The sequence below is a fragment of the Amblyomma mixtum genome, chromosome 8, assembly GCF_055824585.1.
Source record: "Amblyomma mixtum isolate Tamu chromosome 8, ASM5582458v1, whole genome shotgun sequence".
Classification (NCBI taxonomy): domain Eukaryota; kingdom Metazoa; phylum Arthropoda; class Arachnida; order Ixodida; family Ixodidae; genus Amblyomma; species Amblyomma mixtum.
Genome location: NC_143019.1, coordinates 38,891,443 through 38,916,424, shown reverse-complemented (window position 1 = coordinate 38,916,424; position 24,982 = coordinate 38,891,443). Strand labels below are relative to the sequence as shown.

General features: G+C 47.1%; 1 protein-coding gene across 3 annotated transcripts in view; it reads left to right on the top strand.

Moving 5' to 3' along the window:
* Positions 1-24,222: 24,222 nt before the first annotated feature.
* LOC149332145 (uncharacterized) overlaps positions 24,223-24,982 on the top strand; it is a 105,646-nt gene continuing 104,886 nt past the window's right edge. For all 3 annotated transcript variants that reach the window (XM_089557094.1, XM_089557096.1, XM_089557095.1), the window contains exon 1: positions 24,223-24,796. In XM_089557094.1, the coding sequence (XP_089413220.1) occupies positions 24,655-24,796 (142 nt within the window). In that variant the 5' untranslated portion in view covers positions 24,223-24,654. The remainder of the gene's footprint in view (positions 24,797-24,982) is intronic.

Below are 24,982 nucleotides of genomic sequence, written 5' to 3'. Positions count from 1 at the left end.
ATTTTCACAAGACAAAAGGGAAATAAAGGAAATAGAAATGCAAAAAAAAATAAAAAAGCTGTCGTGTGTAGGGCTCAGCGGGTTTTTTTTTTTTGTTGCTTCTTATTTACCGCGGATTGTTGCCGCCATTTCTGGCTATTTTCATGTCGTAAGAGGGGAATTCCAATAAGGAAATGTGTCAGGCAGGGAGACACGATCTTGGCTATGCTATTCACTGCCTGTTTACGGGAGGTATTCCGGGGCCTGAAATGGGAACAGTTGGGGATAAGAGTTAATGGAGAATTCCTAAGTAATTTGCGATTCGCTGATGACATTGCCTTGCTAAGTCACTCAGGACATGAACTGCAAAGCATGATCAATGAATTAGACAGGCAGAGCTGAATGGTGGGGCTAAAAATTAACATGCAGAAAACCAAAGTAATGTTCAACAGCCTAGCAAGATAATTGCTGTTCGCAATTGGTAGCCAGGTGCTGGAAGTAGTAAGAGAATATGTCTATTTAGGGCAGGTAGTGACAGCTGATCAAGATCATGAGAGGGAAATAACTAGAAGAATAAGAATGGGGTGGAGCGCAAAAGGCAGGTTATCTCAGATCATGAATGACACTTTACCAATTTCCCTCATGAGAAAAGTATAAAACAGGTGTATCTTACCGGTACTCACCTATGGGGCAGAAACGTGGAGGAGAACAGAGTTCAGCTTAAGTTAAGGACAACGCAGCGAGCTATGGAAAGAAAAATGATAGGTGTAACGTTATGGTGGTGGTGGTGAAAACTTTTTAATAAACAAAAGGAGAGTTTGCAGACCAAAAATGGCCCTTTACATAGGTGGAGTCCTTAGTCCGGGACCCCGCTGGTCAAGGCCGCTACTCGCGCCCGTTGGACTTTAGCCCTTTGAGACTCCAGCCCCGAGCAGTTGAGCAGTTGAGCAGGGCTGCCTCCCATGCCTCTCGGGAAGGGGAAGGATTGGGGGGAAGGGAAGGATTCTTTTGACAGGCCCAAACCATGTGGAAGGAATCGGATACTTCCCCACAGTGAGGGCAGCGCCCATCAATTTTGGGGTCGAAATATTTCACTATTGCAGGACACAACAGAGTGTTGTGTAAGTTATGAGATCGGACGCGGGGGAAGTGGGTGAGAGAACAAACGCGAGTTAATGATATCCTAGTTGAAATCAAGAAAAAGAAGTGGGCTTGGGCAGGGCATGTAATGCGAAGGCAAGATAACCGCTGGTCCTTAAGGGTAACGGAGTGGATTCCGAGAGAAGGCAAGCGTAGCAGGGGGCGGCAGAAAATTAGGTGGACGGATGAGATTAAGAAATTTGCGGTGATATGGTGGCGGCGGCTGGCGCAGGACAGGGTTAATTGGAGACACATGGGAGAGGCCATTGTCCTGCAGTGGGCGTAGTCAGGCTGATGATGATGATGAGGGAAAAAGAAGGAAAGGGCAGCAGTGCGAGGGGTAACAACTAAAAGTTAGAAAGGAACGAAAGAAGACGAAAAGAAATACCAACTGCGCCAATACAGAAAGAACTCTAAAGATGAAAGGAAAATAATTAGAAAAATAGGGAAAGGCGAGGAGACATTGGTTGTCTCCTGATTTCATTTTTACTTCATCATAACTGCGTCTTATTCTAAAATATTTGCCGGTTTCAATCTCTTTCATTTCTCTTAATACAGTTTGCAATTTTGATAAAGGAAGCAAATAAACAAAACAAGCTGGTACAACACGGTGTTTCTTTGCTTCTTCATACGGGCGCACTTTCACCGTTCATGCTTATACCGTATTGTGCGTTTTTATCGTAAAGACTTTCGAAATTTTTCTTACCTCAACCGCTGGCTCGTTTGCGGTGAAACTGCACACAGAGCTTGCGTATTATGGTAACTTTTGTATCGTAGCAAGTTTTACAACGGTACTTACTTAGTTAAGCCGTGCATGATGCAAAAGCATAATCGTCTGCGTCGAGATCGGAGTACCGAAACCCAAAACACCGAGTTTTTGCTGAAGGGCGGCAGTAGCGCCATCTGTTTTCCACAACGAAATTAAACAAGAAAAACACAGCTCAGGACTTCGCGACGTCGTCCTCCGACGAGCCACGAAAGCAGACGATATAAGCTGAATTGAATAAAGTCATTGGACGAAAAAAGACGTCAAACAATATTCTTTTAACGGCACAGCCTCGTTAAAATAGTTGTTTCTGGCATTTTTTCCGCTCAGTTGGCCGAAAATGTTCGAAGCGCTTCAGTTCTTGCAACGCTCTCCTTGGCGCCTTGTGACGCTTTCCACTGCAGAAGACAGATGGCGCTACTGCCGACCTTCAGCAAAAATTCGGTGTTTTGGGTTTCGGTACGCCGATCTCGACGCAGACGATTACGCTTTTGCATCATGCGCGGCTTAACTAAGTAAGCACCGTTGTAAAACTTGCTACGATACAAAAGTTACCATAATACGCAAGCTCTGTGCGCAGTTTCATCGCAAACGAGCCAGCGGTTGAGGTAAGAAAAATTTTGAAAATCTTTACGATAAAAACGCACAATACGGTATATCGGTATCTGTAATAAGGATCTGATAAAATATCGCGCGCGCTCGTTTGTGCTCATGGGGTACTTTTTCTTCAAAGGGTTCTAAAACAAGCTTTTTTTTTTTTTGGGGGGGGGGGGGGGGGGGGCTTGAGGAAAGAAAATGGCGCAGTATCTGTCGCACATATCTCGGTGAGCACCTGAACCGCGCCGTAAGGGCAGGGAGGAAGGTGAGAGTGAAAGAAGAGACAGACAAAGAGGTTCCGTAGTGGGGGTCTCCGGAATAATTTCGACCACCTGGGGATCTTTAACGTGCACTGACATCGCAGAGCACACGGGTGCCTTTTGCGCTCCGCGTCCATCGAAACGCGGCCGCTGCGGCCGGGGTTGAACCGTAGGAGATACGATGCTGCAATAAACGGGATCGGTTGTTTATAAACCTGCTCTACAACCTGACGTAACGGTCTTGGCACTAAAATGAATATTTGAAATTTTGCATAATTCATCACAGTTAATTAACTAATTAAGCGCAATTAAAAAATATTCTCAGGAGCGCTACATGATGGCAAACAATGTGTCGCTGGTTTCAGCGGGCTGCGGCTTATCGCTTTTTTTAAATCCTTGGTTCAAGTTACGTGAAACACTCTGTATAGCATTACGGCTTTGATGGGCTCTGGGGCGATAGTCCTTTAATTGGTACAAATTAGTGCGGAGAATGCGCTCGGCGATTAACGCGTACTTACTTCTGTTTTGCACTGATATACACTGGCGTTTTTTCGCGTAAGCGTCGACATCGTAATATATCGTGACTAACAACTGCAGCGTTCACCTCCAGACCAATACGATCGCTCCACGTGGTCATGTGACCCTGCATGGTCACGTGACGCAGTAGAGCAAAGCTGTTGGTCAGCACAGAGTCGTTTGCCCTTCTAAGGTCATCGCGTGATACGAATGGGCATCGGGCACGTACACACTCTAAACACGAATACACCTATATGGGGGTAAAAAGGGGTTAAGGTGTCCTCTAGCGCACAAAGGGTGTGCGCTAGGGGACAACTTTACTCCCTTTTTACTCCTTTCTGTTTAGAGTGTAGGCACGGCCGCTTGATGAAAAGCGCAAAGCGAGGTTTGTGCTTTTGCATCAAGCGGCCGTGGTGTAGGCCTTATGCGCACGACCTTGGAAACCATGCACAACTATTGACACGTCAGCACGCCGTTTACACGGCCATAAGAACTTTAACAACGTCGAACCTTGAAGATGGTTTGGGTGTTTGAGCGTGCCCCTTCGTTAGTGATTCATTTTCCTCACCTATCCGCTTTGCAGAGCAAGAAATGGGCTTAGGCAGGGCGTGTAATTCAAAGACAAGATAACCCCTGGTCCTTGGTCCTTAACGGTAACGGAGTGAATTCCAAGAGAAGGCAAGCGTGGCAACAGGGGGCGGCAAAAAGTTAGGTGGGCGGATGTGATTAGGATGTTTGCGAGGATACGGTGGCCGCAGATGGCATAGTACAGGGTTAATTGGAGATACATGAGAAAGGCATTTGGCCTCCAGTAGGCGTAATCAGTCTTATGATGGTGACGATACACGTTTCAAAAGGCTCAACCAGCCCGGTTTGACGCGTATCCGGCGGCTACAGCCTTTAACGGAATATGACTGCGACCATGTCTAACGGAGGTCCTCGCTTGCATTCTCAAATATTATGCACACAGATATGGCGAATTCAAAAAATGAAACCGTAACGGCCGACTTTGGTAACAACCTCGCTAGTACAAATACATTCAGCAGTGCGCTCAACATCAAAGCTATACCTGCCGCGTGAGCAGCATCACAGCGGGGGTTCCAAGAGGAAGAACCACGGGTTTAGTTTCAAGTTCGTGAGCTATGATGTACAACTGCAACAAAACAAGTGCAGTCTTTGTCAAAAGTTTAGAGCCCAGGGGGTTTGCTTCTAAGCCTCGTAGTGGGACTCCTGAAGCATTCGTGGCAGCCATACCCATTGGAGGAGGCAGGACCAGAAATATTTCTGCCTTCAGGAAATTTGGAGCGCTGGAGATGCACTACGAACCACACAGTGTGGCTCAGAAGCAAACCCCCTGGGCTCCAAACTTTTGACAAAGGCTGTACGTCCAGCAATCCGCGACATCGAAGTTAGACCTGCACAGCGAGCAGTGTAAGTTGCGGGGCTCAAGCACCAGCTACAACCAAACGAATTTGCCACGCAATGCGCGCAACTTCAAAGCTACACCGGCAGAGCCAGCAGCGTGAACGGCGGGGCGCAGGCAACACGAAGCGCGAACGAACAAGTACAACTACAACCATGCCGAGCGTAATTCACTGCAAAGAAAAGCTGCAGTCGCTCTTGCTTTACAGAAAATCTTCAGGAAATACGACTGACTGTTCAAGAGCGTCCACATCCCTCACAAAGACGCAGTTCAAGCGCATTATCGAAGTTCGCCCGTCCGATCCTGCCCAGCCATAAACACGCCTTAATGGTGAAATGTGATAGCTCCCACTCTTTATACCATCCATATGAAGGCATCACTGCTCTCAGAGGCCCCCGTGCGCAGTGGAAACTTTCTACTCCGCTTCCTTATGGCCGAATAACGACGTCACACTCTAACTCACAACGCTCTTGGCGGCCTCCGCGAGGAGTGGGCCTCTTTCGTTTTCGCAAGCTGCGCAACGCCTCCGCAGCTGGTGCTCCTGGGATTTTTTAGGCACCTCGTGAACCAATACACGCGGCTCATGCAGACGGCCCCTGGGCGCCGCCTGCTAAACCGCTTACACGTCCAACACGACTGCACTCCAGAGGAGGCGGAGCGTATCCCAGTACTGTGGCGCCATATGCTCTGGGTCTCCCCGCTCCCCCGTAACATGGACACCGACATGCACGTAAACAGGCGACAAGCGCGGGCTCGGGCTCTTGAGAGACAACACGGCTCCCGACCTGGTGTATATTATGCAGACGTAGCAGGCCCATCGCCCACGGGATTTTACACGGCCGCTGTCGTTCACCAGGAAATGCACGTTGATGGACTCTCTTTTCGAGCCCCGAATTCAATGCGAGCCGAGGAAGTAGCGATAGCGCTTGCTGCCGCCCACGCCAATTCGAGAATCATCATTACGGACTCCCGAAAAGCATGTGATCATTACTTGGCAGGGGAGATCTCCCCCTTAGCTGCTTGTATTCTAAGACGGACTGCCACTGATCCAACACCCAAAAGAATCATTTGGGCTCCTGGCCACCAGGGCTTACGAGGTAATGAGGCCGCTGACGCGGCTGCCCGAGCGCTTACTCACCGGGCTCCTCATCCCAGCTCTTCTGGCTCGGAGACTAACCAGCCGCTGCTGCGATTCAAGGAAATTATAACGCATTATAGCGACATCCACCGCCTTTTCCCGGCCCCTGCAAAGGGGCTGAGTAAGACGGAGGAGCGAACTTTAAGGCGCCTGCAGACAGGTACTCTACTCTGTCCTGCAATCTTAAAGCATTACGATCCTAACACGGATGGGCGATGCCCACACTGTGGGGAGACCTGTGATATCTTCCACATGGTGTGGGCATGTACTCAAAATCCCCACCTACCCCCTTCCCCTACCCCTTCCAGAGAGGCATGGGAGACTGCCCTTCTCAACTGCTCCTCGCTTGAGTCCCAAAGGGCTCTGGTGAAACGGGCTAGAGACGGGGCATTGTCATGCGGTGTCCCGGACTAGGGACGCCGACCATGTAGCGGGGCCACTCTGGCTCCCAAACTCTATTTCAGTAATTAAAAGTTTTCACCACCACCACCTGGGATTTTTTAGGCACTAACGACGCGACGCAGATGCGGTAGCCTTGGACTCTGCATAGTATATAAGTGAAATGCGCAACAACTTAGACAGGACACAGAAAGAAACACATACAACAGTTCACGAGCGCAACCAACTAGCCCGAAAACACGCTCTTTTGGACTCTGCGACGCCGGCGAAGCCGGTTTTTTGCGCCTCACGAGCTCCTAAACGCTCGCGCTAAAACTTTCGGCGTCCAGCGTGGGTTTTGGCGGATGACATAACGAGAAGTCTTTTCCTGTTTCCTCCTCGGTTGTTGCACCCATAATCGCGACACAAGCTCGGCACCGCCGCAAAACGTAAATGCCGTCAATCCTGGCGAAACAGTTCTCGCCAAAACACCTTAGCACAAAAACAAAAATCATGTCTCCATACCCGTGAATGGCGCCGGCGTCTGCTGCTGAGAAAAAAAAAGCGAGCGCTAACACGTGACTAAGGCGCCCCGGCCAATGGGAGACTCTCTATTCGCTCGCCACGCCACAGGAGAGGAGAGAAGCCAAAAAGCTCAAAGCAAGTCGTTACTTTTGGTTCGTTCAGTATGGTGAGTGCGTGTACTACGTAAACGTCCCTGCTTCCGCGTAAGACAAGCAGTTAGTCGATACGTACACTTGCGGGACAAGCAAGTCAGCACCCACGAAAACCTAACTGTGATAGCGAAACACACAATCTCAGAAACGTGCACAAACGTGCTCATGCGCACAAAAATTTCGCACGTACACACACGCACAAAAACAAACGCACAAACACGGCTTAGTGGGCGCAGTGGTGGCGATGTACGGCAGGCGGCAACGGAAACGGGAGAAGCTGTTTTCCCCGATGCCTCTTTCCCCTCTGCCCCATCCCCAGTGTTTCCCGATCGCAACGTCTCTTCCCTACGGACCCCACCCCCACCCGTCCGTCCGGGAAAGTGTTGTTCCTCGCCGCGTGTCAAACACGCTCGGCGAGGCAAACGCTTTCAGCACGATTGAGTCTGAGAACGCCCTTCTTTCTACGATGGCTTGCTTTACCACAGCGAACGGAGGTCCGATCGTAGAGGGCGTGCGTAGTAAGCACAGGCGCGGCCGGCCGGAAGAAGGGAGAGAGCAGCGTTTATGAGCTGCGTCGCCCCGAGAGAAAATGGCTGCTCTTGGCTCTGGTGTAATTAGGTGTTGGATGTATCAAACCAGAGCGGAGGGGACTGGGGATATAGAACAGAAGCCCCTAGCAAGAAAGTTTCGGTGCGGAGATGTTTCTCTCAAGCTATGAGCTGTGCAACTCTCTGGGGAGAAAAGGAATAAGTAGGGATAAAAGGAGGCGACGACATGCTGAGTGGGTAGTGGCATTCCAGACAAAGAATGCCAGACAACTAGCATTTCAGACAAAGGCACAAGAAGTTACTTTTTTACGGATCAGATGACCTGAGTTATTTCTTTTAGAGGGATGGATATCTACACCCGGTGTCAAAAGTTTACGGGCCGCGCCAGTCGGTGCAAACAGCCGTTTCTGAATCACCTTGCTCCACAGCCTGAAACCGAGTAGCGCCCTGCTATGTTCCCTCTTTAAGCCAGGGCTGCAGATTTAAGTTTCTGATAAGAAGTAATGACAGTTAGAAATTCGCCTTTTCCGCGACTCACGTGTCTCGCAAACCTTGTCGCCGGATGTTTCAGTAACGTTCTACGGACAAATGGAATCGGTGATGACGTAGCAATATGTCGCGTCAGAAAACAGCGCGTTTACCTGTCAGCCGACAACGACGTCGTTCTGCTAGGTAGAGTCGTTATGGCTCTGCAAATCAGGACGTTAATACCACAGTCGAAGACGAGTGGACGTGTGATCCTAGAGAGCTTGCGAGTGTGTGTTCGTGCGGGAAGGCGAATAATGATATAATGCGAGAGAATAATGCGAATAATAATACACAAATAATGCGAGGGAACATGAATAATGCGAGGGAAGGCGCACATACACACTAACATGTGTATGTGCGCCTTCCTCCGCATTATTCATGTTCTTCGCGTCCCTCATAGCCTGAGTTGCTTTGGGATGTTAAACCCCAGAAAACCTATTCATGTTCTTACGCGTGCTCGTATACTTGTTTTTCCACTTCCCCCATCTCTCCATCCAGTCGCTTCTGGAATTCAGTAAAGAGCTAGAGCTAGTGCAGCCTTTTGATGCGAAAGCATTACTAGTCCCATTACGAGAAAAGCCTGCGTGCGCGTGTGTGCACTCGCAGATGCTAGAGAAAGTCCCAGCGATGGCAAGAAAAATTGAGTGAGTCATCGAGCGGCCGGCCGTATGATGCAGACAGCAAGCCGAGCATCGCCACTTCAGATAATGTCGTTCGTCTATACATACTCGCCACTGGCCGACCTCTATGTGGCGCCATTCATGCGATGACATTCGTGCCAAAGCTATGACGAAAAAGTTTGTCTTACAGCTTTTCGGGTGGCGTCATACCATTTCTCGTTGTGTTGGTCAAGTTGGAGGCTAGTTTGCGGCAAGGATTCCAACCGACGACATATGCACCTTAAATTGTGCGCTCTGCCAGACTTTTATGTGAAAACTGTGATGCAACCATTTGTCGTAGATGCGCGCATGTGTGCGTGGGGGTGGTGTCATGCATAGTGCCGTCGGAAACAGCACAGGCAATGGAGCGTGTGCCTCATGCTTTCGCATTCTTCCATGTAAGCAGGTTAAGTGTTTCTGCCGAATTTTTCTGCGCTCCATCTTGCCAAACTTTGTACGAACTCACACAGCAACATGTTTTGCTGCAATATCCACTGGGATATGCACACATCGTTTTGAACTTCCGCTATGCGACGTGATGTGAGGGTCTTAAAGTAGCAGAAACGGACACCTCGTAAGAAAAGTAAGAATTTGTACTGCGGGCTTAATGGCTGAACCCGCGTTGTGATGATGTAGAACGCATGGCTTACTTTTTTATACTACTCAAGAATAGACGGTGATCAAAATTAGGGTCATCGTTATTTATTTAACATCTTTCCCGCTCAGGAACAGGTGTTGTCTCTAGCTGAGACGTCACGCGTCACAGAGTAGCTTCTTCATCACTATAGTCCATGGCGATGTCATTTTCTAGTAGTAGTAGTAGTAGTAGTAGTAGTAGTAGAAGACGTTTATTCGACCAAAATTTACAGGCCGAGCATGTCGACCGCCTGGGCGACCAGAAGCCGCTGTTCTTCCTCCCCTTCAGCGCCAAGCCAGTCGAGCCAGGTGGTGATGAATAGAGAAAGTGGGGGGTAGGAACCCGACTGCTGAGCAGCCGGGCAATAGAAGAGGCAATGGGCAAGGTCCGCATAGATACAGGGGCAGTTGGGACAGGAAGGGTCCGATCGATAGCCATAGAGAAAGAGGCTGGACGGGGTGATGACTGCATTCATTTGGATGTGCCGAAGAAGGCGAGCCTCCGGCACCGTGAGTGATGGATAAGGGGGAGGGTAAAGGCGTTTGTCTAGGCGGAGCTCGAGGTAGACCTCTTTTATGGTGCGGCGAAGGGTGAGTCTCCCACCGTCCTCCGAGGGCTTGGGCCAGGGGATCAACGGTGCCCGGAGAAGTATGTCACCTCTTTCGAGCAGTGAGCGGCTAATGGGACCGTTGGCGAAAAATGCAAAAAAAGTGCAAAACAGCAAACAAAAAAAGAGAGAAAACGACTGGAGGAATTAAACCTCATTCGAATATGTTTTAGTTTTCCCTGCTCTTCCTGCTTCTTGAACAGTTTTCTGCACTTCGGTTATTTAAAGGATGAGAGGTATTTCAAATACAGAAAGAAAAAATGCCAGCATACTGGCAGATGCATTGTCTCCCCACAGTCTTCCCTTTGTTTAAATGTCGAGTTCTGTCGATCTCTCTGTTTAAATGTGGAAGCAACTATTTGCTTGAGAAATAGTTGCTGAAGCAGTCGTGTGCTGACCAGTGCGTATCTTATATAGCGCTCGTTATAGTGGCAGGCGCTTTTCTTCACACATCAGATCTCGTACGAGGTCTTTTTTGGCCTCCTTATATCTCTTGTTATTTCTACTGTATAAATAATCTCCTTATCCATATCTCACCCTTGTCGTGCAAACACTTTTCTTTACCTTCTCTCTTACTCTTCTGATCGCTTCACACACGCGCACATATTAAAATACGGCGACATTTGGAGGCCGGAACAATTTCGATAATCAGACGCAAGTTCGCTAATAACTATAAAGGCGCAGGCTTAGAAAGCTCAAGCTATTTTTCTTCATTTTTGGTAAGATATAAGCCAGAGAATTCTTTACTTTTATGTATATTTTTTATCGTGCTAAACTGCAAACCCTTCTATTTCCGAGCCGTGCCGTGCTGGCACATTAGATAAGTCTTATCGATATGTATATATAAATGTAAAAAAAAGAGTGCGCTAACAGGGTTGAGGTCATCCCAAAATAATGCTGCATTTCAAGTGAATGGCCTTCAGACTATACCCCGTCCCCTTCTCGAGAATGATCAATATTCTGCCACGCGTACAGCCAGGCTTATAGGCTAAAGCGTCAGGCAACGCAGTAAAAATAGGGGCATAGATCAGTGTCATGGTTATCAGTCAAAGCTTCTACATTGGAGCAGCAAAATCTTTTCTTAAGGCATACGCTACTGAATATTTTTCTGCCTTTTTAAACGGCCGGATTTAAAGCGCTTGAATAATGGATCAAATGGGAAATATGAATCAGCGGTCGACAGGTCATCCATCGAAGAACATGAGGTGTGGGATTATGTTCGGCAGGAGAAAACGCGAGGATGGTGTAAGAGGGGGCCGCTTTGTCGAGTAAGGTGATTTTTTTTATCATGTATTCAACCTTAATACTAGGTTGAATACATGATAAAAAAATCACCTTACTCGACAAAGCGGCCCCCTCTTACACCATCCTCGCGTTTTCTAACCTAACGAAAGTTTGATACGGTTTCGTTTTTCAGGATGGTAGGAGTTAGTCACCGCAAAGGAGTAAACTTGACGCAGTAAAGGTCATTTCTTAATACTAGAGGAGTTCTTCTTTTGAATGTTTGCGAACCTACGAAGGAGGCAAGCCTATGGCGGGCTTTCCGTTTCTAACCTAACGAAAGTTTGATACGGTTTCGTTTTTCAGGATGGTAGGAGTTAGTCACCGCAAAGGAGTAAACTTGACGCAGTAAAGATTGTGAATCTCGTCAGCCACTCCATAGTTGTTTCTGTTGAATGACCCTACTGGCTTCATACTGAGTAGATTGAGCTTTAGCGAGCATTCTTAAGCTTAACAGCGACGACCCATGAGCTCGACGACTCGAGGTAATATATATGACCTTTCTTTTTAGCATAAGGCAATATTCGGAACAGTTATCATTTCTGCTCACTTACGAGTGATGGACTGGCGTGAATTTAAGCCCTATTTCAGATGTACAAATATACAGGTGCCGTCAGAAGTAAATGGAAGGCAATATTAACAAAAAAATTTAATCACTGCCCCCCACCCCCCAATTCATGCATCCTTGAATATATATGTGCAGCCTAATTGTGATTGTGCGAATTGCACTGTGCATCAACAAACATGGACCATCATGCTTTGGATTTAAAGAAATAAATTTTTTTTTCGACAAAGTCGCCTTCCATTTACTTTTGACGGCGAGTGTACAGCCTTCACCAATAATATACAGCCCAAAAGGTTTGCTCTTGAACAGAGGATTGGTTCTCTTGCAACACCCGTGGAGCACCGCACGCTCGAGGACAACCGTGGTTCCCACCTTCGAAAGGTTTGGACTGAAAACACGCCCCTGTGGATGAGTGGGCCTATGTTTATGACACACCCTGTACGGATCGTTGCTGCGTTGGTTGTCCCGTGGGCACGGCTCAACTGAGGCTAGGGGCCATGCACTTCGGCAAGACCAATTCCACGCATCGTTTCTCTCAATAAGGCAGGCTGGGTCGAGATCGCTCGAAGCGCCACACTTCGGCATCGGGGCGAACCATCGGAGGTCGTGGGCCTAAACACGTTAATCTCTCTGCGTCTCAAGGTCGACTAGCTGGGCCTTCGCGTGGGAAGGGCGTCCTATGGCTAATCCGATTTCGCCACACTATCCGCCCTCCCTTTTCCCCCCATCGCAGATCCTAATCCGGCGGCTGCTGCAGCGCGGAGTCGCGGCTCTGCCCAGGGCCACGTGCCCGGACCACATCCGACAGAACATCGAGGTCTGTACTGACCTTGAGGATTGTTTTCTTGGTGGTTCGTTTAACCTCCAGATGTTGAAGTTAGTAGGTTAGGTCAGTCGCGGCCACATCATTCAGCTAGGACAAGAGTTCCATTAATTAAATGTGGGAATGGCTTACTCCAACGAACGTGTTCAGGTTACTACGTGCTATAAGGGAGGGAAGTTGGCCAAACGGGATTGATTTGTGCTTCAATAGCGCTAAAAGCAACGGCACCACCCTGTTCGTGGCTTATAAGCGCAAATATATTGAGATTTCACGATTTTTCCAGCTTTTCACAAGATTTGTGCTATGCGGTTCAACGGAGTAAAGAAAGAAGCTTGAGTTTCATTGTATATTTAGATGTAAAATACGTTACAGTAGTTGGCTGAATAATAAAATAATAAATAAATCGTTTGCAGACACATTCGTCAAGATTATTTGGCAATTAATCTCTAGATTTGCATAAATGTGATATCTAGCGTAACACTTACAGTAACCGCCGTAATCTACAAAAGTGTGGATTATTGTGATTTTTGGTGCATCCCTTTTAAAACCGTCCAGCATAAGAGAAGAAAAAAGACAAAAAGAGAGAAAAGCTCTCGTGCTGTTATTTTCTACGCCTGTCTCTTTTTTCCACTGTTACCCTTCTTAAAACTCTTAATCTCGCGATGGAATTCACCGCCCCGCAGTATATCGGCTTGTAGACGGAAAGTCTCATGGTAGAGTGGCTGCAGGCGGATAGCAGATTTCAATCCCTAGACATAAAAACAAACAAGCTTCACAATCACAAGCCTTAGGACACGAAAGCTAACACCTCTATCTGCCACAGTAATATTTCACAGTAAGCCTAAATAACACTAAGCACTGCTTTTATTGTATCAGAAAAAGTATCCATGCCGACGGAGATTGAATTCGTCGCTTTGAACAGTAGGCGTAGCGATGTGTTGTTCTATTGAGAACAGCACCACATGCCCGAACACGGAAAGAAAAAAATACTACTGCTGCGCTCCGTGTCGGCTGCTAAAAAATGCAGTGATAAGTGAGAAATATTTGGAAAGTGAGGCGGAACAATGAAACAAAAACAAATAGAGCAGTCACACAACCCGGTTGTCGCACAGTGACGGAAAACAAATGTTGTTTACACATGCCTTTTCTTCTGGGCCGACCAGTTTAGCTTTTATTTAGGTTGGGACGCTTAGACAGGTGGTAGCGTATCGAGCCGATGTGACTGCAGATCTCTTCGCTCAAGTCTACTAGAATTAGAGGCGAAGGAAGTCTCTGTCACACTCACAGGCTTCAACGCGTGCGCTGTCACTGACGCCACCTAGTGCTTTTGACGGCGCAACTCGTCAGGGATAGGGATGAAAACTGATTTGATTGATTGATTGATTGATTGATTGTGGTTTATTGATTGTGATTGATTATAACTGATTGTAATTAATTGATGGTAATTATGATTGATTGTGATTGACTGATAGTGATTATGACTGATTGATTGCTTATGACTGATTTATTGTGATTATGATGATTATGATTTATTGTGATTTATTGATTTAATGAAAGAATCAATGAATGAATGACTGATTTTTACACCTTACAGGCTTATGGCTGAGTGCCGCACTTACTGTAATTCTTCGAGCTGTCCGTGATGACGCCAGTACCTTGACTGAGCTCGAGAAGCACGTGCGCCTGTCTACCAACATTCACAGGTCCGTGCGGTGGTGGCCGAGACAGTCTGTTTATAAAGTGCTCGCTCGCGAAGCAGTCCTTTAGAAGAAGCAGTCATTCGGCGCACTATGTAGCAAGCACTAAGCAGCGCTGTTACCTTCGAAGTTTACTCTTTCCAAGAAATTTGCGAGATAAAATTAGGCGGAAAGGAAACTTTTACGAAGTTACAGTGAATTATACGAAACGAAATTGTGTCGCTTTTTTCATCTTACTCGATTCAAGCTGCTGCAGGAAAAAAAAGGGCTTGAAATCAGGTTTTTGAGTTCTAATTCAGGGAACTTTCGATTACGACGTAGAACATGACTGGAGTTAAGCATGTTGTTTGTTGCTTAAAGCGTGTCACTCTTTTCCTCTGAAGTGCAAGAGTGAAATCATTCTACTTAGCGTTTCCTCGGCTAATTATTGTACATCGGCCGATAAGTGGTCGTTGATAAATGTGCCCTTTGCCGGAATCCGCATCTTCATGGCTAGTGAATCGCGTATTCCATGGAAGGAGCTGGAATAATAATCGGGTGGGATGGAGCAGTTTATTAATGCTAACTGACTGAACGCGAAAGAAAAGCTCATTCAAGGAATACATATATATATATATTTGGTTTAATAATATCCAACATTACTGATACGTAGTGGACTCATTTCGCGAAGCAAAATGACTTCAGTGGCACTTTCAAATAATTCCAGACTAGGTGCCCGTATATAGAGATGCTTGTGCATCTGTAACAGTGATTACACTTCAGCAAACTAAAATATTATCTTCACGCAGGTTACTGACAAAAGCAGAGTACCCTTTCAAGTAAGCCGCAACGCATCATGGGGGTCATCTGTACTTACCTCCGCTGCACACCGAGAAAGAGGAGCGCCGTTGAGTATCATAAAGTTTTTGTTACGTGAGAGCAGTTTTTTGGTGTGAAATAAAGTGCGTTTTGTAAAGGCTCAAGCTTTTGTTATTACTGTCTGAGAAGAAAAGTGCAAGAAAAAAAAAATCTCACGTGCACAAAGTTTTGCTCGGCTTCACCTTTAGCAGGGAAGCCTAACAGAAAAGCAAAGTTGCGGTTTTCTTTGCGCAATTATGGTCAGTAATTAAAACACGACTCGGTTACTCATGAATACGACATTAAGCTTCAATCACTCATTCATTAACACACCGGAGCGATTATCTCGTATTTATCTTTTTCTATTTAACAGTTATTTCCTACCGCATGCCGACTATTGACTACACAAGGAAGCACTGAAATATTCACGTTTACTCTTGTCCGGCAAACTAGAAACCGGGTTCGATCGAGAATTGTCGGAAATTAGGCAGAATTGAAGGTTGGGGGTGGGGGTGGTAGGTAGAGCAGCTGCTACAGGAAAACTGCAGTGCCCGTTCAATTTGTTGCACATATGAAACTTGCGAGAAGTGCGCGCAACATTTGTCCAGCAATGAAAGGTATAGCAGTGTGAACACTCCTGTTGTAAAATCCGAGTACAACTTACCTAAATCTCATAGCAAGACTAGACTGCATTTCGAAGTAAAAAAAAAACTTAAATTCAAGAATGAAAAATGTAGGTGGATAACGTAACATTTAAAAGCTGTCAATGTGTGTCCGAGGGAAGGATTATAACAGACCTTTATTTTTCCAGCAACACAGATAAGAAAACAATCTCTCGGAAGCAGGGTGTAAAAGGTAAGTGAAGGAACGCAGCACAATGCATTAAACGATCACCGCAAGATAAAATCTGGGCTTGTATCAGCGTCCTACAGATATAACGCCGCAGTTTAAAGACATATCTTTACTTTATCAATCTGGCCATAGTCTTTATCCCCGCCCGTGTAAAGGTCTCTCAAAGGCAGAGGAGCGGCTTCTGCTTCGCCTATATACAAATACTTTGCTGTGCCCGGCAGCTCTAAAACACTTTGACCCTTCTTTCTCTGGCAGCTGTCCGCACTGTGCGGAGAAGTCTTCGGACATCTACCACATGGTGTGGGCCTGCCCCTCCAACCCTGCTATCCCCCCTCACCCCAACCCAACCCGGGAGGACTGGGAGGCGACCCTGCTCGGCTGCTCTGACCTGCAGGCCCAACGGGCCTTGGTCGCGCGAGCCCGGGCAGCGGCCGACGCCCCTGGGGTCCCGAACTAGGGACCTCCACCTAGTACTTGTGAGGGCTGGCCCCCTTTGGGTCAGCTCATACCTCACCTCCCGAAGTTTATCTGTAAATAAATGTTTTCCACCACCACCACAGCTTAAAAAAAACGCGAACCTTTCAAGGTGTTTACACTCCAACGCTGCGGCTGAAAATACAGATGGATAAATAAATAAACAAACACACAAGCATAAACAAAAGCGCTGACACAGTGCACCCTACCCTCGCATATACAGTCGACGCAGGTGACGACGAACCCTTTTTACAAAGAAACGTCGTAGCAGATGAAACACAGCGCCGCTGTCTGCGGCGCCTCAGGCAGTTCCAACGAGGACAAGTGTGATCCATCAAATGCAATGACGCGAACGCGAAGACCGCTGCAATCTTCGGAGCAGTGGACATCGGGAAGCCGAGAGAGGGGAGAAGGCGATTCCCCCAAAACGACTGAGGCTGGGAAAAGCCGTGTTCTTAATCGGCGTACCAACAGGATGGAAAGCGTTCCTTCCATATTACTTTACCTTATTTCCTGATCTACCTTCCAAGACGTTACCTTCGTTTTTCCCCTTCTATACCTCTCAGCTTGGACAAACGAAAAGCTGTGGCCCATGAACCGTTGCGTAATCGCAGCACCTCCCCCCCCCCCCCCCGCAACTACTATGTGGAAAGGGAAAGGGGCTGAGAGAGAGAGAGAGAGAGAGAGAGAGAAGAGGGCGATAAAGAAACGAAGACAAAGAAGTGGAAAGCAAAAACAAATGAATATAATTGCTTTCCCTGGCCAAGGACGTGGGCCTGCTGCTGGCCAGGCGAAGGAGTGCACATAAAAAAGCGCCCCTGTTTCTGGTCCAAGCGTTTTGGTGCGTGCCGGTGTTTGTGTATTTTTGCGACGCGCCTGCGTGCCCTGCTAAGCGGGGGGTCCGCCGTGACGTCATCGCCACGAGGAGGAGGGTTGAATCATCGGCCCTGAAACAGTTCAGTTCCTGGTACGGGGAGAAATGCCGGCGAAGATCTGTTTGCGCAGCTTTGTTGTGTTCAGGTCGAAGCAGTATTAAGGGAAGAATCTGATTTTCACGTAACCAGCAGTTAATCACCGAGTGTAAGTGAGAAATAGATGGTTTCGGGTTGGTTTAATGATCGCCATATTTTTTTTTTACAATTTTAATGCACAATTGAAGATAAGCTTACTTCTTAAGCGTGAACTGAACGTTTTCTTACGATTCTAATCCATCTACGTCATGCACTCTCCAAACCATATACCCTGGATGAAAAGATCCGCCTCTGGAACTTGCCAAGCCATCATTACCCCTTTCTCCGATCCATCGACCCACAGCTCAAACCAATACTACCAATCGGGCTTCCGCGTCATCTAGAAATAGTTTATCATCGCCTCCGTCTTAATGTTGCATTTACGAACAGCCTACAACACCGTTTCAAGCAAGCAGACAGGCTGTATTGTGACAACTGCGGCTCAGTTGAGACTGTACCTCATATTCTCTTCGCATGTCCAACGTACGCCAAAGAACGTGCGCACCATGAACAAATCAAGCAGTCCATCACCCCACTGTCGCCCACAGTGGTCCCTATTTTAGGTCCTTTAGGCTGCTACAGACGGCAGCGACGTGGAATGGTATTCTCATTTGCCTATTTAGACGCTATTGGTGTTTTAGAGAAACTCTAAATTGCCATACCTTGATCCTGCACAGAACTTGACTTCGGTCTCATACGAAGAAGCCATCACGCTCTGAGCTATTGCGTTGCAACCCTCTTCAATGACCGCACTCTTTTCAAGCACCCTTCTTCTACCTTTACACCCCAATTCCCTCCCCTACGCAGAGTAGCATGCCAGCGAATATTTACGCCGGCTAAAATTTCTGTCTTTAATTAAAGAGCTCTTTCTCTCTCTTTTCACAAATCAGGTACCTCTACATTATAGCGCTATTGTTTCTTTTATTCTCGTTTTTTAGCTTTTTATTTTCTCTGAGTGACAAAAGAGAGCAGTGAGCAAGGTACAGATAAAACAGCGCTGTACGGAAAAAGTAACACAAAGAAAGAAAAGGAAAACAATCTGGGGCGCAAAGCACGAATGCAAAAACCAACTAAACGCTGGTTATAAGCGCACAGTAAACAGCACGCTGTAGCTACTAAAGGTAGGTAGGGGCTAAATAACAATTTCGCTTCGGCCACATAAGGCATACGTAACCGACAAAAAAAAAATTGTTATAAAAGGCGGACAGATAGTGATGTCTATTTCTAAAATAGTGTTATTAAGAGCTATCGAAGGAGACGTGGCTCTGTTTCTTTTTTTTTTGGATGTTCCAAGCATAAATAAGTTACACTAATTTGTTAAAGATACCGACGAGTTTAGATTACTTTTTCTCTTATTTAGTGACGGAGCTGTGAATCACTGTGAACGAACGAAAAGGAAAAACAGTTTCAGCCACAATATTAATCAAAAGAGCTATACAGCCATCAAATCGACGCCAAACAAACGTACATACAGGGAAGAACAAACGTACACAAAGCTGACAACTGATTTTGATTCACGGAAACAAGTCCATATATGGCGGGGATGAGGGAAAGGAGTGTAACAGAGGGGAAGGTATGCACGTAAAGGCGGGCGAAGAAATGTGCCTACCCTCCTGTTACCCTCCCCTTCCTCACTCCCATTATATATGTGCCTGTTTGCTTCAATGAAATTAATTCGTTAGTCAGCCTCGTGAACGTGTGTCCTTACTTTAGTGGCGTCGATTTGTTAGCTGTAGTTATCTTGGGTCATGCACCAACTAGCTCGGAAACAAATTCTTCTACAGGATTATCGTACGACATATCGGGTTCCTGATCCGCCGGCCATAAAGTTTTTACGGCGTGAACCGTTATACGGAGCCCATGCTGGACCGACGCGCAACTGAGGTCCGTAGAATTTAGCCGGTGATGGAGGCTTCACTCTATCTCCCTCTCCCCGTCTCTACCTCTTCCTTTCTCTCTTCCTTACACACACACACACACACACACACACACACACACACACACACACACACACGCGCGCGCGCGCGCGCACGCACGCACGCACGCACGCACGCACACACACACACACACACACACACACACAGGTGTTTTCTTGGCTGCCGTACCTGTTGTGTCAAGGAAAGCTTCTCTTTTGAAGAAGCAGAATATAGAAAAATATAGCAGATTAGAATTCGAAGTTCTAAATGTGACTTAGAAAAGGAAGACGTCTCACCATCACCACCTCACCATCTCACCATCACCATCACCATCTCACCATCAATTTGCGTAATCTATGGATCCTTGCTAGGATCATCTCGCACCAAGAAAGAAAGATATAGAGGACTGAAAACGATTCGCTTTGATCCTCGCTTCTCTCCCCTTTTGAGACGTGTTTTTTTTGTACCTACCTTGCTTCGATTTCATGTCGACTAAAGCGAAGTTAGTTGTAAAGCAAAATTTCTACACGGTCAATGAAGTCGAAGTCAGCGTCATTTTTACAGTAACTTTTGGTCTCAATAAACCGGCATTTCGAAACTAGAGACTTGGAATTAATGACAGAGCACTCATTTTGCGAGAAAAAACTCCTGCGTTCACAACTTCATCAATAGCAATGTTATCCGGATGGGCATTTGCAGGAGAGGGGGCACACAGGGTAACGTGACAGCTATCATTCTCCCTTCTTCACCCCTGAAAAGGCCTAAATGTCTGAAGGGTTTCTTTGTATCACAAAAAGTGCTATTTTGCACAATGAGAGGGGTTCCTCATTTTGCTTTGGGCACAATCCGCGGAACCTCAAAGAAGAGATCATTTGTGAGTCTTTCATCGAACTTGCGGCGACAGGTGTCTAAGGTCACTAATCCGAGCTCTACGCCACGACTCCCCTCCGTTTGGACGACGTCGGATCTCAAAGAAGACATTATCTGGGAATTTGGCATCCAATTTGCGGTGACAGGTGTCTAGGAACACTAATCCGAGCTCTACGCCACGACTCTCCTCCGTTTGGACGACGGGTAGAACCACCCCCCGCCGTCACCGGCCTAATGTCCAGCGCCATCTGAGCAGTCAGCCAGAAAGGAGAAAGTCTTATTGCGTCCAGACCTCCCTTTTCTTCCGATCGTTCCCTTTCTCCCTTATTTCTGTTTCCCTATCCAGCCTTCTCTCTCAATGTCTATCAATCTTACTTTCCTGTGTATGCTGGAGCACCTTGCGAGCTAGGTGTTCTTACACGACCACACTTTAACACCTCTTTTCTGACTTCTCCAGTCTTTCCTTACTTCTTAGCAACCGATTCTCGAAACCACTCTTCTCCAAAACGCTTAGAATAGCTCTTACTAAACCTCACTGATGAAAGCTGGGCTTCGCTTACAACGGCCTGGGGGGAACAGAAAAGGCTAGAATAAAGAAACGTCGGCGTCGTGTCTGTCTGGGTGTGTTCTGTTCTCCCCACGCTCTCCTTCTTAGCTATTTTCATGTCGGCCAAAAATGGACATCCGACTGCTCGGCGGTGATATGTTCGCAATATAGGAGTGACCCTTCGTGTCTTGTTTTGGTTCTTCCAGGAAACACCCAGCTCGGAAACAGCTTATTGGATTCTGCGAATCCCGTTCTTACGAAATGACCTCGGGATTGACACTTCTGTCTTGCAGCTTTGAGTGACGACTGGTGGTTGTTTTAATCACGGCGAGTATGGTTGACTGCCACCCTGTAGTTTTGTAATTGTAGTCGGTGCCACTGCAAGGCAAAAAAAAAAGGGTGTAAATTTGTTCCACTTCGCATATGGTTATACAAGCAGACCTGCGCAAGAAAAAAAAAAATCAGCTGTCGGGCAAAGCAGGAAGAAGTTGCGCTTCACTGCGTTCTTCTCGTTTTAAGAGTTGAATGTCGAAGGTGGCTGATTTTTGTCCCACTTAGCGCGAATTTTTTAGCTTAATGGCAGCATTCCGCGTTGAGCTACGTTTGTTGACTGAGGCACTTAGAGGTTCGATTTTTTTTTATTCAGTTGAGTTTTTCTACTCTCTATTTCTCTTCATAATAAGATGCAGCAAATACGCCACATTCTACAGCTTACATCAATTGAGGCCTCGACCTCATTAATTTCGTGTTTAACTTACCGCCAACAAAAAGCTATGCATCCAGATGCTCACCGCTAGAAAGGCATTTGATATTTTCTTTGGTATGCTCTATTTGAGCTCCCTGATGTCTAAGCAGCCGACAGAACTAAGGTTTTACCATTTAACGTCGGCTTACTTATGCAGTAATACGAAAGAGCCACATGAAAAAACAAAAATGAGGAAAAAGCATACAATAAGCACACCGACACAGCAATACAGTCCAATAATATGAAATACGAGTTTGCGCGTTCTTTTCACTGCAGAAACAGGTAAATGAGTCTTTAGCGTTCTAGAGGGTGTGCAACTCTACCTGCCTCTTGTGGCAAAAGTAAACTTCAACGATCTATGATAGGGACCTTCACCGCATTCATCCAGTCGCCTACTCCGGACCCTTTTCTGACGGTGTGTTCTTTGATGTCGTTGCAACCTTCCCTCTAAACCCTTACCAAGCCTTTTCCTTTCCAACTACTACGACCCTTCGCACAGGACGGGCTATCAGTGAGAGCATTCACAGTGCGTATGGTTTGAATGCGGCAGGGATTTAGCCAGCCTAGGTAGGCTTTCTTTGTAAACTACTTCAAAGGATGCTGAACTTCAATCGCACTCGAATCAAGACGTCGGTGACGCCTGGACTCAGCTGGGTTTGGTACTAACTACGTCAGAGATGTAGCATGCGCACCTCTATTGTGAAGGCCGAAAGGCACTTAGCGAGGGATATACTTTCACCATGCTCTAAAGAAACATCCTCCATATGCAACTGGTGCCGAAGCAAATAGCTCAGTTCTGTTTGCGTATTTGAAATCTCGAGTTGGTCTCATTTCCTTTAAGTAGGGGTGTGCGAATATTCGAAATTTTCGAATATAATTCGAATATTACATTTTTAGTATTCGTATTCGATTCGAAATCCAAGTATTCGTTTTGTCTCGAATATTCGACCAGACGCGATTATTCGTATCTAGCCGAATATTCATTGTAAGCACCGGCGTTCATTTCGGTCCACAAGCCCTATCGACAGAGACATAACAACAAGGCGGCGCCCAGAGTAGTGCGCATAGAGGAAGGAAAATGCATTCTTCCTCCAAGGGCCATGCCGTAGCTGACTGCGCTGGTGAGCATCTTTGTGGCTATACCTGCGAAGCTGCTATAGTCAGAGCTGTGCACGAAGTACCTCGCAATAGGTGTGAGTTCAGTGCCAAGTGAGCGGGCATTTTCTGTGGCTGGAGGAGCCGTTTCAGCTAGAAGGGAACTACTTCTGCCTGACCATGTGGAGCAGCGGGTTTTCCCTCACGACAACCTTTTATGTCCCTCCCAGCAACGCGCGTTCACGCTGATGGCAAGCTAGCCTTAATCAATCTGATATTTGCACTCTTCTAAGAATAATTTTCTAGGCTGATACTTTTTGTGCAGCCACACACACCTTTTGTGTTCATTTAATCATTGATAGTTGGACTGTGATGTTCTTGGGTGCTGAAATAAATGTTTTATAGTGGTTAAATGCGTCTGTCCTTGATTATTCGATATTCGATTCGATATTCGGAGCCAAGAATTCGTATTCGATTCGTATTCGAAGAATTTGATATTCGCACACCCCTACCTTTAAGTCGTGGCGTGCGCGCGCGCTTGTCCTTATGCGACGCTTCTGAGTTCATACAAACTTTGGAACACCACCAATGAAATTGGTTGCCTTTTCAGGAACCTTTTTATGCATCTAAAATAAAAGAACAAACCGTGCTTTCTACATACAGTTGCGCCTCGTTGTAACGAAGTTGAAGGAGTCAAGCAATACTTCTTTTAGCTGTAGTTTCGTTATAGCCCGTGTTGACCAAGCTTTCAAGGGGACCGTCATTCCATCTTTGTATCCATTATTTCGTTATAAACCGTTTTGTTATAACGAGGTTCGACCTATATGCCACCAGGTGGCCCTTTGTTCGCCGCCACCGGTCACCGATAGTCACGGTCATTTGGTTCGCAAAAACTGCCAGTATTCAGCAACCCTTCTGCAACGTTTCGAACTGCTTCGAATGTCTAAGTTGAGTCAGGTACAGTCGTCGTAACATTTCATTAAAACCCACGAGGCAAGCTTCAAACGGGTTAACAAAACTTGTAGCTCAGGGGTAGACTAGCAACTTTAAAGGGCTACTCCGAACGATTTTTAAGCGTTTGAGGTGCAGATTGTATTATATTCTCTAGACATTTTCCTTTTCGTTGGAGTAGGTTGTTTTTCAAGGTAATGAGTGAAAGGATGCCTCCCTCAAACTGTAGTCCACACTAAGTTAAAAATTTGATTCTTCAATTTTTATTAATAAGTTGTCAGGTTATCGACATCTATCACGCACATAATGCCCGCCTTGCTGTGGAGTCGACCTGCACATACCTCACCGACGTCTCTCTGACGGTTTCTTAAAATACAAATCTGCAACAAGTAAACAGAGCAACCCGCATATCGAAGCAAGGTAGCCTGCGGCGCGAGCCCCGGAGCAACACAAAGCGTCAGCGCCACCACAATTTGTAACCCGTGGCACCACCTCGCGGCGGCCTTCGGAACCAAAAACAAACCCGCCACCACCGGTCGGAGCCCCGAGGCAGCCCCGAGCTGCCCGAACTCCTTCTCGTTCGCCTCGGCTAGCGTCGTTATCGACTGCAGCCAGGCAGGCAAAACCAGTCGGGAACCGCACACGCTCGGACGCGGCTGCGTTGACCGAGCTGGGGCATCTCGCTGCGAAGAAAAAGAAAGCGCGGCGTGCTGGCGACGGCAGCGTGAATTCAAAACTCCCGTTGTTTCAACGTCGCCGTCGCTCTTTTCCAAGCGCCGTGGGAAAGTAACATCTGTCAGCTGCCCTCTGCCCCTCGACTCTTGTTGAAGACCTCGTGCGATCTACTGCGTTGCTGCTGCTGTTTGGTTCCGTGTTGGTGTTTCTAGAGGATTCCTGCGCGAGCTGTGACTCCGGACGGCTTGTCTCCTCTCTCCCCTCACCCGCTCTCCTCTCAACTAGGGACTCAACGGCTCTCGGGGGCTTGGCGTGCTCGTCGCGTGCTCGGTTTGAGGACGGCGCGCAGCGCTCGGCCGCCAAGCCGATGCCGGCTGCGGCTGCGGCGGGCCGCAGGCTACGGTAGTGCCGCGCACTCACCGATGACTTCGGGACCTGTGCGAGCGCTGCCGTCGCTGATGGTATGCAGCATCGTGCGTCGTGCCGCCTCGTCGCCGGGACAGACAGCGCCTCGTGCTTCTCGACACACATCTTTGCCGCGCTGTTGGCGCCAATCCTGTTACAGCTGCTGCTCGCGGTTCCAGTGACACCGGCGGCCTACATCCGTGAGTCTTTTATAATTCCCTCGTGTCTTGCTTTTTGTCATTTTTATGCACGTCATTTTTGTCATTTTATGTATTTTTTATGCAAATTATGCATGAGGCGGTTCTGATCATCTAACGCAGTGTAGTAAACAGGCAGCATATCTCAGTGCGTGAAAATAAAAAAAAATATATCTGATATTTTAAAGA